The 16,117-nt window shown below is 35.7% G+C and overlaps 1 protein-coding gene and 1 non-coding gene across 3 annotated transcripts in view; one reads left to right on the top strand and one right to left on the bottom strand.

Annotated features, from left to right (window-relative positions):
- Positions 1 to 16,117, top strand: part of FNIP1 (folliculin interacting protein 1) — a 132,633-nt gene that overhangs the window by 86,798 nt on the left and 29,718 nt on the right. For both annotated transcript variants that reach the window (XM_030869715.2, XM_030869713.2), the window contains one exon: positions 252 to 337. In XM_030869715.2, the coding sequence (XP_030725575.1) occupies positions 252 to 337 (86 nt within the window). The remainder of the gene's footprint in view (positions 1 to 251; positions 338 to 16,117) is intronic.
- LOC115860301 (U6 spliceosomal RNA) lies at positions 12,108 to 12,214 on the bottom strand. The gene has a single exon (XR_004042407.1). It is a non-coding gene; the product is annotated as a U6 spliceosomal RNA (small nuclear RNA).

Below are 16,117 nucleotides of genomic sequence, written 5' to 3'. Positions count from 1 at the left end.
TGGTTTGACAGTTAAGTAAGAGGCTTACCATTGGAGGAATTTGAATTTTATTATACTCATTAAATGACCAAAGGTGCAAAAAAAATAAAATAAAAGAAAGCCACTAGAAATATGTGTGCCTTCTTTATGTATATCTAGTTAAGAATGATGGGTAGAATGTTGTGGAAATATGTGACTTTGTCTTTTACTTTTTTTCCCCCCATATTTTGCCCATGATCAGTATAAGAATTAACTATTTGATTGCTTTCAAGGCTATGAAAATGAGCCGGAGATCAGCTGATGCCAGTCAGAGGAGTTTGGCATATAATCGAATAGTTGATGCCCTAAATGAATTCAGGTACCTATTCTCCAGCTTTTCATAATATAGAATTGTTTCTCAGTGTACACTGGAAAATTTATTTATTTTTTTAACTTATTCTAATAAAATTTAATTCTTTAAATTTCTCTGTCCCATAGTCAAATGAGGGTGTAATTCAGTGGGCCATTGACTCCTTTGTTATTAAATATAAAAGTGCTTCGAATTCAAGCACACGTGGGAGGAGTCAGTGGTATGGTTTCTAGCACTGGACCACTAGACAAGCAGATATGACCAGAAGAGACCCTTGTTTTAGCAGAAATGTGCTTTGTCCTTTGTTGGGCTCCTAGATGTAGGGACTGGTTAAGTGTTATTTAACCAGTGATGGTAATCACATGTTCTTAGATACGTGGAATACAAAGATACACGGATATAGGGAATATGAACTTGATGTTCCATATTACTCTGTTGCTTAATCCTTTCTCTAGCAGTATTTTCTGACACAACAAAGCTTGGAGCCTGAAGCTCCAGCAAGTGCTGTAACTGCACTCTAATTATGGCAAGGAAACATATTACATATGAACTTATGTTGGGAATCACGCTAAATGACTGATGTGTTTCTGTCTCAAAGAGATTCATTTCAGTTTTACTTCATCCTCTCATCCTCTCAGTCTTTCCTCCTTTAGACTGGAGAAATAGTATAACACTTAGCCCAAGAACTCAGACTTTAGTACCTGACAGACAGACCTGTGGGCTAACCCTGGCTCTGCCTTTGATTTGTTAGCATTTTTAACCCTTAGTTTTCTAATGTAATACCTGTGAATTCAATTTAGTAATAATCTAATAGATTGTTGTAAAGATAGAATGAGATAATGTATGTAAAGTACTTAGCAGAAGACCCAACATTAATGTGACCGCTGTTTTCTGTGACAAATATAACCTACAGCAGTGCTTCTTAAAAGTCATTCACAGCTCACCTTCACAGTATTGCCAAATCTGCATATCATCTATGCCATTTTAATTTGATGTTTCTCTTTAAATTGACCCTATTTTATACCTAAATAAGTGTATTTCAGAATGTGTGCATCATTACCCTAGATGGGGAATCACCCTTCTTTGCTGTAATAAGCAAGCTGTAAAAATGAATGCATAATAATTAAAATTAAAAATATGTATCTGTGTACACATAAGGTTTATTATCACCAGTAGTCCATGTACCTCACTTTTATTCATTGGCTTGTGTTGTATGGTCCCTTATTGGGTTAGGGGTCTTCTGAATTGTTTGCTTAAATATGAACTGTTACATTTTGAAGTGAAAGCCTATTTTAGCCTGTGATATTGCAGGATTGCTATTGTGAAACTGTAGGCATGTCATGTAATATACTTTTTTTTTTAAATGGAAATTACTAAGGAGTTGTGTATTTAGTAAATTTGACAATAAGAGAGAACTCATGTTTATTTTCAACTTTGATCCTTTTTTATTCTTCATTTTTCTCTTTTTGTGTTAAACCACAGTGAAAGTAAATCTGGTTTTTTAAACCTCTCTCAAAAGGAGAGATTTCATTGCCTCAGCCATATTCTAGAATCTTTGAATTTATGATAAAATAACTTAGTTTCCTAAATAAAAGGTATGTTTTATAGAAGTGTTCTGTATGATTTTTGAGATAGAATTATAGGTAAGCATTAAATAGCAATTGTATGGTAAAAATAACCTAAATTAATATGGAATATTTAATCATGTTTTTAATTTATTTCAATTGAAAATGTTTACTTGGCAATTCCCTGATGGTCAAGTGGTTAGGACTCTCAGCTTTCATTGCTGAGGGTGCGGGTTCGATCCCTGGTTGGGGAACTAATAAGATCCTGCAAGTCGCACGACATGGCCAAAAAGTTTTGTAAAAAATTTAAAAAAAAGAAGAAGTTTGCTTTATGACTGTTGCATAATATTCATTGGCTGGATTCAGTTATTGAGGAGGAGAAGATTTTCTAGTCATCTGTTATTCACCATAAATTTTAGGATAAAAGACGTTAAACGTGAGTTTTTAAATCTTTCTTGTGCAGTAAACACAGTGGTTAGAGGAAATGTACAGAAAAACACATTAGAGAATTAAATTTCAGGCTTTATTATTTCTTTTTTTGTCTTGCAAGTAATTTGTACTGGTGAAAATTATGTTAGAGCTAATATTTTCTGCCATATATTTTTGTTAACATATTCATTTTAGGCCTTTCATAAGTTATCAAATGAAGCATGCTAACAAACAATACAGTATTTAAAAAAATTTTTTTATTGTGGTAAAAGTAAAACAACATTAAATTTAACATTTAACCATTTTTAAGTGTACAGCTCAGCAGTGTTAAATACATTCACATTGTGTAACAAATCTCTATAACTTTTTCATCTTACAGCGTTAAAACTATAAACACTCAACACTAGTTTAGTAATATAGTATTTTTAATCCGTCTGTTTCTTTAGTTCATTGGCATCTTCACTCTATATATGAATTATGTGTGAAGTTATTCATAATTTCATTTGTTCATACCTTAAGAATTCAGGTTATTACATTTCTGGTGCCATTCATGATTAAATCAAGTTTTATATACATAAATGTTTCTTATAGATGAAGTATAGAGGAAATGAAGTACATTCCCTCAATATTTCTAGACGGAATTTCAAACAAATTTAATGAGCTGACTTTGCTTGGCTGTCTGTATTATCTTCATAACTTCTCAATTCATGTAGACCTCTTTGTATGTTTCTAAAAGCTTTCATGTGAAAGCTCAAAATTTGATCGTTTTATGAACATACGATTATATAAATAATTTTATGTCAGGATGTTTGCTTAAAATGAGAATTTCTTTGAGGTGTTTTGTTTTTTGGCCGCACCCTGCGCATGTGGGATCTTAGTTCCCCGACCAGGAATCAAACCCACGCCCCCTGCATTGGAAGCATGGAGTCTTAACCACTGGACCACCAGGGACGTCCCAAGGTGTATTTTTTTGTTTTGTTTTGTTTTTTTGTTTTTTTTTTGCGGTACGCGGGCCTCTCCCTGTTGCGGCCTCTCCTGTTGTGGAGCACAGGCTCTGGACGCGCAGGCTCAGCGGCCATGGCTCACGGGCCCAGCCGCCCCGTGGCATGTGGGATCTTCCTGGACCAGGGCATGAACCCGTGTCCCCTGCACTGGCAGGTGGACTCTCAACCACCGTGCCACCAGGGAAGACCCTCCAAGGTGTATTTTTAAAAATTAATTTAAAGATACTTTTTGTATGGTTCAAGAGGTAAATTATACTGAGTTGCTTAAAGCAAATGTTAATGATTTAGGCTGCATTGGATAAATTTTCTATCAATAGATTTGATATTTCAGTAAGTGTTCTACAGTTAAAGAAAAAGAGGGACACATTAGGCTCAACATAAATGCTTTTCTATTTTATCTATGTTGAATAAAGTTACTGAGACCAGGTTAACAGGTAAGTGAGAGAACTCCAACCAGCACACATTTTACTTGGCCTCCTTGTTTTTTACAAACATTTGAACCTTTAGGCCTTTAAGCCAGACAAGCTCTCTCTAGTTTGCCATAAGCTCTATCTCTGCCAGTTGTATTAACCCATATATCGTATAATTTTGTAGCGTCCTGGCCACTGAGCATTATTAAAATTTAAACGTCTGTTTTAGGGGTTGGTGATTTATATCCACTAATCTAGACCCAATTCTCTTTTAGTCTGTAAATTCAGTCTGATTCTCTTCCATTTTCTGAAACTATCCATGTTTGTATCTTTGGAGCAAGCCCAATACAGGCTGAATAATGAACCCTCTTCTGGAGTGTTGGGAATGGGAATGAAAAACAACAAAACAAACCATGAACAAAATGGTAGATTTGGAGACGTGGCTATCTGTTATATCCTCTATTTCTTGGCCACTCTGTATTATTAATTAAGAGTGTAAATAGCTTAATTTCACATATATATGTGTATGTACATATGTAGATATATATGTGTATATACACATGTAATTAATAGACTTAATTCTAACAGTGTCAGAGTTACAGAATAATTGAGCTAACAGTTCAGAAAGTTTTTGCATATAGCTCTCTCCCCACTACCCATAGTTTCACTGATTATTACCATATTTCATTAGTGTGGTATATTTGTTACAATTAATGAACCAATATTGATACATTATTATTAACTAAAATCCGTAGTCTGCATTGAGTTCCATTCTTTGTATTGTACAGTTGGATGCGTTTTGAAAAATGCATAATGTCATGTTTCACTATTACAATATCAGACAGAGTAGTTTCACCACTCTGAAAGTCGCCTATGCTTCACCTATCTATTCTTTCTCCCTTCGCACCAAACCCATTGGCTACTGATCTCTGTCTATAATTTTGCCTGTTTCAGAATGTCATATTCTGGGAATCATATATAGTATGTAGCCCTTTTAGACTGGTTCTTTGACTTAGCTATATGCAGTTAAGATTCTTCTATGTCTTTTTTGTCGCTTATGGCTCATTTATATAAAAAAATTCACTGTGTAATATCCCACTGTGTGGATGTACCGCAGTTTCTCCATTCACCTCAATTGAAGGACATCTTCTTGATTGCTAGTTTTTGGTGATCTTCTTGATTTCTAGTTTTTGGTGATTATAAATAATGTTTCTCTAAACATTCCTGTGCGGGGTTTTGTATAGACTTAAGTTTTCCGTTCAACTGAGTCAGTACCTAGGAGCATAATTGCTAGATGTTCACAGAAGACTGTGTTTGGATTTGTAAGAAACTGCCAACTGTCTTCTAAAGTGACTGTATCATTTTGCATTCCCACTAGCAGTTAATTAGAGTTACTGTTGTTCCATATCCTTGTCAGCATTTGATATGTCAGGTTTTGTTTTTTTTTTTAACCGTACTAATAGATGTGTAACAGTATTTCATTGTTTTAATTTGCAGTTTCCTAGTGACATATGAGGTTGAGCATCTTTTCAAATACTTATTTGCAATCTATATATCTTTTTGGGTGAGATATCTGTTCAATCTTTCGTCCATTTTTAACTTGGTTTGTTGCTTTTATTATTGTTCAGTTTTTAGGTTTTTTTGTGTATTTTGGATATCAATCCTTTATCAGATACGTGTTTTGCAAATACTTTCTCCTAGTCTGTGGCTTGTCTTTTAATTCTTGTAATATTTTCACAGAGCAGAGTTTTAAATTTTAATGAAGTCCAACTTAACAATTTCTTTTTTTCCCTGAATAGTGCCTTTGGTGTTTTATCTAAAAATTCATTACCAAACACAAGATCATTAAGATTTTTCACATGTTATACTCTAGAAGTTTTATGATTTTGCATTTACATTTAGGTATATTATCCATTTTGATTTTTTTTTTTTTGGTGAAAGCTGTAAAGTCTTTGTCTAGGTGCATATTTTTGCATATGAATGTACACTTGTTCCAGCATCATTTGTTGAAAAGACTATCTTTGCTCCATGTATTGCTTTTGCTTCTTTATCAAATATCAATTGAGTATATTTCTGGGTCTCTATTTTTGAGCTCTCTGTTTTGTTTCATTGATCTATTTGTCTATTCTTTCAGCAGTACCACACTGTCTTGATTACTGTATCTTTATAATAATTCTTTTTTAATATAAATTTATTTATTTTTGTCTACGCTGGGTGTTCATTGCTGTGCGTGGGCTTTCTCTAGTTGTGGAGAGCGGGGGCTACTCTTTGTTGCAGTGCACGGGCTTCTCATTGCAGTGGCTTCTCTTGTTGCGGAGCACAGGCTCTAGGTGCGTGGACTTCAGTAGTTGTGGCACATGGGCTCAGCAGTTGTGGCTTGTGGGCTCTAGAGTGCAGGCTCGGTAGTTGTGGCACATGGGCTTAGTTGTTCCACGGCATGTGGGATCTTCCTGGATCAGGACTCAAACCTGTGTCCCCTGCATTGGCAGGCGGATTCTTAACCACTGCACCACCAGGGAAGCCCCCATCTTTATAATAATTCTTCAAGTCAGATAATATGAGTCCTCCAAGTTTGTTCTTTTCCTTCAGTGTTGTGTTGACTATTCTGGATCATTTGCCTCTCCAAACTTTAAAATCAGTTTGTTGATATCCACAAAATAACTTATGGGATTTTGATTGAGATTGCATTGAATCTGTAGATTAAACTGGGAAAAATTGACATGTTAGCAATAGCAAGACTTCCTGTCCATGAACATGGAATAGCTTGCTGTTTATTTATATCTTCTTTGATTTCTTTAATCAGAGTTTTGTAATTTTCCTCCTATAGATCTTGTACATTTTTAAAAGATTTATACCTAAATATTTCAGATATTTCTTTTTTTTTGGTTAATATTAATGATACTGTGTTTATAATTTCAAATTTGAACTGTTCATTGATGGTATATAAGAACGCAATTGACTTTTATATATTAACCTTATATCCTGCAACCTTCTATAACTGCCTCTTTATTCCAGGAGTTTTTTGGTCACTTCTTTCAGATTTTCTGAATAAAGCAGTCATAAGCAATCATGGCATTTATGTCTTCCTTCCTAATCTGTATACCTTTTATTTCTTTTTCCTGCCTTGTTGCATTAGCAAGGGCTTCTAGTACGATGTAGGAAAGCAATGGTGAGAAGGTTCATCCTTGCCTTTTACCAGATCTGAGTGAGAAAGCTTCAAGTTTCTCACAATTAAGTATGAAGTTATGTTTCTTATAGATACATTTTATCAAGTTAAAGAAGTTCCCTCTTTATTCCTGGTTTGCTGAGAGTTATTGATTATTGATTCAATTTTTAAAATAGATATAGGACTATTCAGGTTATCTATTTCTTCTTGTGTGAGTTTTGGTAGTTTGTGTCTTTCAGGGAATTGGTCTGGTTCATCTAAGTCATCAAATTTGCAAGCACAGAGTTGTTCATATTACTTCTTAATTATCCTTTTAATGTCCATAGCTCAGTAGTGATGGATCCCTCTTTTATTTCTAATATTAGTAATTTTTGTCATTTCTCTTTTTTGCTTGGTTATCTTGGATAGAAATTTATCAATTTTCAAAGAATCTTTGATCTTTTCAAAGAACCAGATTTTGTTTTATCCATTGATTTTTGTCTTTAATTTCAATGATTTTTTAATCTAATTTTTATTTCTTTTCTCCTACTTGCTTTAGTTTTGTGTTACTTATCTTTCTCTAGTTTCCTAAAGTTAAAGCTTAGATTATTGCTTTCAGATCTTTCTTTTTCCCTAATCTGTGCATTCAGTGCTATGAATTTCCCTCTAAGCACTACTTTTGCTGGATCCCACAAATTTTGTTAAGTTGAATGAAAATTTAATTCAAATTATTTTAAAATTTCTCTTGAGATTTCTTCTTTGACCCTTATGCACAAATGTATTGTTAAAATCTCCAAGTATTTGGGGCTTTCCCATGTATCTTCTTTTTCTTTTTTATTTATATTGGAGTAAAACAATGTTGTGTTAGTTTCAGGTGAACAGCAAAGTGATTCAGTTATACATATACATGTATCTGTTCTTTTTCAGGTTCTTCTTCCATTTAGGCTATTACAGAGTATTGAGCAGAGTTCCCTGTGCTATAGAATAGGTCCTTGTTGGTTATCTGTTTTAAATATAGCACTGTGTACATGTCAATCCCAAACTTTCACTCTGTCCTTCCCCCACACCCTTACCCCGTGCTAACCAGTTCATTCTCTAAGTCTGTGAGTCTGTTTCTGTTTTGTAAATAAGTTTTGTTATCTCATGTATGTATATATATATATATATATATTTTTTTTTTTTTAGATTCCGCATATAAGCAATATCATATGCTACTTGTCTTTCTCTGTCTGACTTACTTCACTTAGTATGATAATCTCCAGGTCCATCCATGTTGATGCAAATGGCATTATTTCATTCTTTTTTATGACTGAGTAATATTCCACTGTGTATATATACCTCATCTTCTTTATCCATTCCTCTGTCGATGGACATTTAAGTTGTTTCCATGTCTTAACTATTGTAAATAGTGCTGTGATGGACATTGGGATGAATGTAACCTTTCGAACCATGTTTTTTTCCAGATATATGTCCAGGAGTGGGGTTGTTGGATCATATGATAACTCTGTTTTTAGTTTCTTAAGGAACCTCCATAGCTGCACCAATTTACATTTGCACCAACAGTGTAGGAGGGTTCCCTTTTCTCCACACCCTCTCCAGCATTTATTGTTTGTAGGCTTTTTGATGATGGCCATTCTGACTGGTGTGAGATTATACCTCATTGTAGTTTTGATTTGCATTTCTCTAATAATTAGCGATGTTGAGCATCTTTTCATGTGCCTCTTGGCCATCTGTATGTCTTCTTCAAGCCTTCTGCCCATTTTTTTACTGGGTTGTTTGTTTTTTTGTGATATTGAGCTGCATGATCTGTTTGTAAATTTTGGAGATTAATCCCTTGTCAGTCACATCATTTGCAAATATTTTCTCCCATTCTGTGGGTTGTCTTTGTGTTTTGTTTATGGCTTCCTTTGCTGTGCAAAAGTTTTTGAGTTTGATTAGGTCCCATTTGTTTATTTTTGTTTTTATTTCTCTTACTAGGGACAGATTGTAAAAGTTATTGCTGTGATTTATGTCAAAGAGTGTTCTGCCTATATTTTCCTCTAAGAGTTCTATAGTGTCTGGTCTTACATCCATTTTGAGTTTATTTTTGTGTATAGTGTTAAATAATGTTCTAACTTCATCCTTTTACACGTAGCTGTCCAGTTTTCCTGGCACCATTTATTGAAGAGACTGTCTTTTCTCCATTGTACAGTTTTGCCTCCTTTGTCATAGATTAATTGACTATAGGTGCATGGGTTTATTTCTGGGCTTTCTATTCTGTTCCATTGATCTATATTTCTGTTTTTGTGCCAGTACCATACTGTTTTGATTACTGTAGCTTTGTAGTATTGTCTGAAGTCAGGGAGCCTGATTCCTGCAGCTCTGTTTTTCTTTCTCAAATTTTCTTTGGCCCATTCAGCATCTTTCATGTCTTCATACAGATTTTAAGATCTTTTGTTTTAGTCATGTGAAAAATGTCACTGGTAATTTGATAGGGATTACATTGAATCTGTAGATTGCCTTGGATAGTATAGTCATTTTGAAAATATTGATTCTTCCAATCCAGGAACATGGTATACCTTTCCATCTGTTTGTGTCATCTTTGATTTCTTTCGTCAGTGTCATAGTTTTCACAGTACAGGTCTTTTGTCTTCTCTGGTAGGTTTACTCCTAGGTATTTTATTCTTTTTGATGCAATGGTAAATGGGATTGTTTCCTTAATTTCTCTTTCTGATCTTCGTTGTTAGTGTATAGGAATGCAAAAGATTTCTGTGCATTAATTTTGTATCCTGCAGCTTTGCTAAATTCATTGATGAGCTCTGGTAGTTTTCTGGTAGCATCTTTAAGATTTTCTATGTGTAATATCACGCCATCTGCAGACAGTGACAGTTTTACTTCTTTTCTAGTTTGGATTCCGTTTATTTCTTTTTCTTCTCTGATTGCCATGGCTAGGACTTCCAAAACTATGTTGAATAAAAGTGGCAACAGTTAGCATCCTTGTCTTGTTCCTGATCTTAGAGGAAATGCTTTCAGCTTTTCACCGTTGAGTACGATGTTAGCTGTAGGTTTGTCATATATGGCCTTTATTATGTTGAGGTATGGTCCATCTGTGCCCACTTTCTGGAGAGTTTTTATCATAAATCGGTGTTGAGTTTTGTCAAAAGCTTTTTCTGAATCTATTGAGATGATTATATTGTTTTTATTCTTCAATTTGTTGATGTGGTATATCACACTGATTGATTTGTGGAGATTGAAAAACTCTTGCATACTTGGGATAAATCCCACTTGATCATAGTGTATGATCCTTTTAATGTGTTCTTGTATTTGGTTTGCTAGTATTTTGTTGAGGATTTTTCCATCTATGTTCATTAGTGATATTGGCCTGTAATCTTTTTTGGTGTTACCTTTTTCTGGTTTATGGCATCAGGGTGATGGTGGCCTCATGGAATGAGTTGGGAGTGTTCCTTCCTCTGAGATTTTTTTTTTTTTTTTTTTTTTTGCGGTACGCGGGCCTCTCACTGCCACGGCCTCTCCCGTTGCAGAGCACAGGCTCCGGACGCGCAGGCCCAGCGGCCACGGCCCACGGGCCCACCCGCTCCGCGATACGTGGGATCCTCCCGAACCGGGGCACGAACCCGCGTCCCCTGCATCGGCAGGTAGACTCTCAACCACTGCGCCACCAGGGAAGCCCCCTCTGAGATTTTTTGGAGTTTCATAAAGATAGGTGTTACCTCTTCTCTAAATGTTTGATAGAATTCGCCTGTGAAACCATCTGGTCCTGTATTGTATATTTGAAAGTTGTTAAAATTGTAGATCTTAAAAGTTTTCATCACAAGAAAAAATTTTTTTTGTTACTCCGTGAAGTGCTGAATGTAAAAACTAAACTTACTGTGGTAATCATTTCACAAAGTATACATATATCAAGTCATTGTGTTGTACATCTTAAAGTAATACCATATCAATGTCAATTATATCTCAGTAAAGCTGAAAAAAACTCACCTATATGTTAGTGATTTTCGTCCTGCTGGATATGTCATTTTCTGCTAGAGAATGCTGAATTTTCTAAGTATAATAGTGTATTTGCCTGTCAGTATTTTCTTCTCCCAGTTTTATTGAGATATAATTGGCATAAAGCACACTGTATAAGTTTACAGCGTAATTATTTGACTTATATACATCATGAAATGAGGACGTAAACAGTAAGTTTAGTGAACAACATCTTCTGTAGATAACAAAATTAAAGAAATTAAAAATATATTTTTCTTGCGATGAGAACTTAGGATTTACTCTCTTAACCGCTTTAATATATAACATACAGCAGTATTAATTATATTTGTCTTGTATGTTACATCTTCAGTATTTATTTATCTTGTAACTGGAAGTTTGTAGTACCTTTTTTTTTTTTTTTTTTTTGCTGTACGCGGGCCTCTCACTATTGTGGCCTCTCCCGTTGGGGAGCACAGGCTCCGGACGCACAGGCTTAGCGGCCATGGCTCACGGGCCCAGCCGCTCCGCGGCATGTGGGATCTTCCCGGACCGGGGCACGAACCCGTGTCCCCTGCATCGGCAGGCAGACTCTCAACCACTGCACCACCAGGGAAGCCCTGTAGTACCTTTTGACTGCTTTCATTCAAGTCCCTCTCCTCCCCAACACCTTACGTTATGTCATTGCTCTCTTCTTAAGTGCATACGTGTTAAGGTTTGTTATCTTCAATTATTGCCAGGATGGATGTCAAGGAGCTCACTCTTTTGTTTTGTTCTAGGAGCTTTATGGTTTCAGGTCTTGTGTTCAAGTCTTTAATCCATTTTGAGTTGATTTTTGTTTGTGGTGTAAGATAAGGGTCCAGTCATTTTTTACATGTGGTTGTCCAGTTTTCCTAGAACCATTTATTGAAGAGGCTATCCTATCTATATTGTATGTTCTTGGCTCCTGTGTCATAAATTAATTGACCATATGTATGCCTGCATTTATTTCTCTGCTCTCTATTCTGTTCCATTGATTTATATGTCTGTTTTATTCCAGTACCATACTGTTTTGATTATTATAGCTTTGTAATATAGTTTGAAATCAGGAGGCATGATGCCTCTTCTTTCTCAAGATTGCTGTGACCATTCAGAGTTTTATGTGGTTCCATACAAGTTTTAGGATTGTTTGTTCTATTTTTGTGAAAAATACCATTGGAATTTTGTTAGGGATTGCATTAAATCTGTAGATTGCTTTGGATAGTACGAATGTGGTTTTTTTTAAAAGATATGGAATGCTTCACAAATTCACGTGTCATGCTTGAGCAGGGGCCATGCTAATCTTCTCTGTATCATTCTAATTTTATTATATGTGCTGCCGAAGTGAGCATGAACATGGTTTAATTCAAGTTGTTCAGTTGACTTTGGACTGGAATTATTATAAATATATGTTTTGAACAATCCTTTTTGCTTATTTGCCTAAAAGAGTCCTGCGCCATTATTTCGAGTTTCACATTTCGCAGTATTACAAGGCACTGAGTCTTTACCCTTGCACTTTGAGCTGTGTCGTACATTATTGGATTAGTTTCTTTTCTGCGGTCACAAGCTTTGTGGCAAAAGGCCAAGAGTCTGTATTTGAGCTCTGAGGAAACACTGTTATCATAGATCCAGCTGAGGTTACCAGGATAGTAAACATTGTCATGAGACTCGTTCCTGGTAGAATACTGATCGTGCTGTTAGGCATACCCAGCATTTGTATTTATGAATTTTTTGAGTTAAATACCTATGAGGTAATTGCTATGATATAAGGTAGTATGAATGGCCTAGCCTTAAAATTTTAATATTGCCTGGAATTTACAACATGTATGAGTTATAAAATCATTGTAGGGAATTCCCTGGTGGTCCAGTGGTTAGGAGTCTGTGCTCTCACCGACAAGGGCCCAGGTTGGATCCCTGGTCAGGGTAAAAAGATCCCACATGCTGCACCGCACAGCCAAAAAAAAGAGAAAAAAACAACATTGTAAAAGTATATTCTGATTGTATACCTTCCTTTTTTGTATTAGTTTATTTTACTTCAGTCACTGTGCAAATCTGAGAGACTATATAAATTAGTTAGGCATCCTTGCAATATTTTAAAAGTACTTTATAAACTTCTATAGTTTTTATTTAAGAAGTCTATTTGTAGAAGTACTTTAATAGGTACAGTTGGTCCTCACTTTTTACGGATTCTGTATATGTGAATTCACCTGCTTGTTAAAATTTATTTATAAACCTAAAATATACTTACAGTGATTTTATGATCGTTTGTGGACATATGCAGAGAAGTGAAAATTGAGTGCCCTGACACACATTTGCAGATGAGGTCAAACAAGACAGTGCTCTGCCTTTTTGTTTCAGCTCTCATTTTGTACACAAGTGTCCTTGTCATGATCTATGTACTGCCACTTTTTTTTAAGTGTTTTTTGCTTTTTGTTAGTTTTTTTTTTTTTTGCGTTACATGGGCCTCTCACTGTTGTGGCCTCTCCCGTTGCGGAGCACGGGCTCCGGACACGCAGGCTCAGCGGCCATGGCTCACGGGCCCGGCTGCTCTGTGGCATATGGGATCTTCCCGGACCGGGGCACGAACCCGTGTCCCCTGCATTGGCAGGTGGACTCTCAACCACTGCACCACCAGAGAAGCCCCTTGTTAGTGGTTTTGCAATGAAAATTGGCCCTTGAAGACATTTTTCCATTGAAGACATACAGATGGACAAGGGCACATGAAAAGATGCTTAACATCCCTAATTATTAGAGAAATGCAAATCGAAAGGGCATGGAGGTACTACCTCACACTGGTCAGAATGGCCATCATTAAAAAGTCTACAAATAACAAATGCTGGAGAGGATGTGGAGAAAAGGGAACCCTCCTACACTGTTGGTGGAATGTAAATTGGTGCACCCACTATGGAAAACAGTATGAAGTTTCTTTGAAAAAGTCAAAACAGAATTGCCATATGATCCAGGAATCCCAATCCTGGGCACATATCCAGAGAAAACTCTAATTTTGAAAAGATACATGTACCCCAATGTTCATAGCTGCACTATTCACAATAGCCAAGACGTGGAAACACCTAAATGTCCATTGACAGATGAATGGATAAAGAAGATGTGGTACATATATATACAATGGAATACTACTCAGCCATAAAAAAGAATGAAATAATGTCATTTGCAGCAACATGGATGCAATATAGATTATCATACTGAGTGAAGTAAGTCAGAAAGAGAAAGACAAATACCATGCGATAATCACTTATATGTGGAGTCTGAAATATGACACAAATGAATTTATTTACAAAACAGAAACACACAGACATAGAAAACAAACTTATGGTTACCAAAGGGGAAAGGGGGAAGGGAGGGATAAAATTCGGAGTTTGGGATTAGTAGATACACACTACTATATAAAAAATAGGTAAACAACAAGGTCCTACTGTTACATCCCAGGAAACTGTATTCAATATTGTGTGCCAGAATGGAAAAGAATATATGTGTGTATATATATATATATATATATATATATATATATATATATATAAAAAATGGAACCACTTTGCTGTATACTAGAAACTAACACAACATTGTAAATCAAGTATACTTCAATTAAAAAAAATTGTGCACAAGCATAGTGTTGAAATTCTGTCTAATGTTTCTAAGTACAAGAAGGTTGTGATGTGCCTTATAGAGAAAAATACGTGTTAGGTGAGCTTTGTTAAGGCATGAGTCATAGTGCTGTTGGATGTGAATTCATTATTAACAAATTAACAGAATATTAAAGTGTCTTTAAACAAAAACTCACATAAAACAAGATTATGTATTGATGGATTGACAAAAATGTTGTGATCAGAGACTCACAGGAACGTAACTCTGTATTTCTTCTCTCAGGAACAGTGATTCACAGTTCACTAATTCAGTGTTTGTGTTGACTTTATAGAACATTACTGCAAATAATGAGAAGCTGTCATACTTAATTTTTAAATTAAGTGTTTATTTATATCTAGCAGTTAGGTAATTTTTAAACTATGTGATTATTTGAAACCAGATGATTAATGAATTTCGGGTAGTTGAGAAGAGGAAGGACGTGTAGACGCAAATCCTGAAACCTAGAGAAGTTAAAAGTATGTTTAGTTAGCATTGGTTCCTGGCAGAGGTGAAGTACTTGGATTTTTACTTAGACTTCATGCATATCAGTGAAAGCTAAATCATGTCAACAGTTTCCTGGCAACTGAAGGAGTCTTCCATTCTGTAGGGACGGACCAAGAAAAATAAAGGGTCAGATGACTGAAAATACTTGCCCTTCTTACCATTCATGGGTAGGGAATAACCATTAAAGGGGGAAGAGAGCAAGCATCATTATTTCTACATTGTTAATGACAGCACAGAGTTGTGTATAGTGAGAAGCACTATTGCGTAATTAATTTTTTTGCCTTCTTTGCACTTGATACACTCCAAGGTCATGGTACTTTTTTTTTTTTTTGCGGTATGCGGGTCCCTCACTGCTGTGGCCTCTCCCACTGCAGAGCACAGGCTCCGGACGTGCAGGCCCAGCGGCCACGGCCCATGGGCCCAGCTGCTCCGCGACATGTGGGATCCTCCTGGACTGGGGCACGAACCCGTGTCCCCTGCATCGGCAGGCGGACTCTCAACCACTGTGCCACCAGGGAAGCCCCATGGTACATATTTTTAAACAGCAAAACACTATAAAGCTCATGTCCTCAGTGACCCACTATGCTAATGTTAGTGATATAACTGGCCCATGACACATAGACTTGTAGTAGACAATATTATGCTGAAGAAACTCATGGAAAATGAATTGATCAACTTGTTCATTCATTTAATCAAAAAGTTTATTTTATTCAAAAGTACATTCACGTGGTTAAGAAGCAAAAAAAAATATATACTGACAGTTCTAATAATGAAAAATAAATGAGCCCTGTCCTACCTCTCCCATCCCCATTCTTACTGCTGAAGAACATTCTCTTTTAACTCTTAAATATTCCTTTTGTTGTTTACCTTCATATTATTAAATAGTATACCTAGTGTAGCTGTTTCTTGATTTATCAGTTGTAGAGCATATTTATCTCCTGCTGTAAATTCATACCTGATCCTTGGTCCTTTTAGCCTTTCAGTATAGTTTTAGCACTATCTTGTCTTTCAACTTTGGTAAATTATCTGTATTCTCTGATAATTTATTTTCCTCTATTTTCTCTTCAATATATTTTGTTAGAAACTGACACTCCTGGATTGATCTTCTA

The sequence above is a fragment of the Globicephala melas genome, chromosome 3, assembly GCF_963455315.2.
Source record: "Globicephala melas chromosome 3, mGloMel1.2, whole genome shotgun sequence".
Taxonomy (NCBI): domain Eukaryota; kingdom Metazoa; phylum Chordata; class Mammalia; order Artiodactyla; family Delphinidae; genus Globicephala; species Globicephala melas.
The sequence above is the reverse complement of the archived record's forward strand: the minus strand, read 5'-3'. Positions and strand labels throughout refer to the sequence as shown.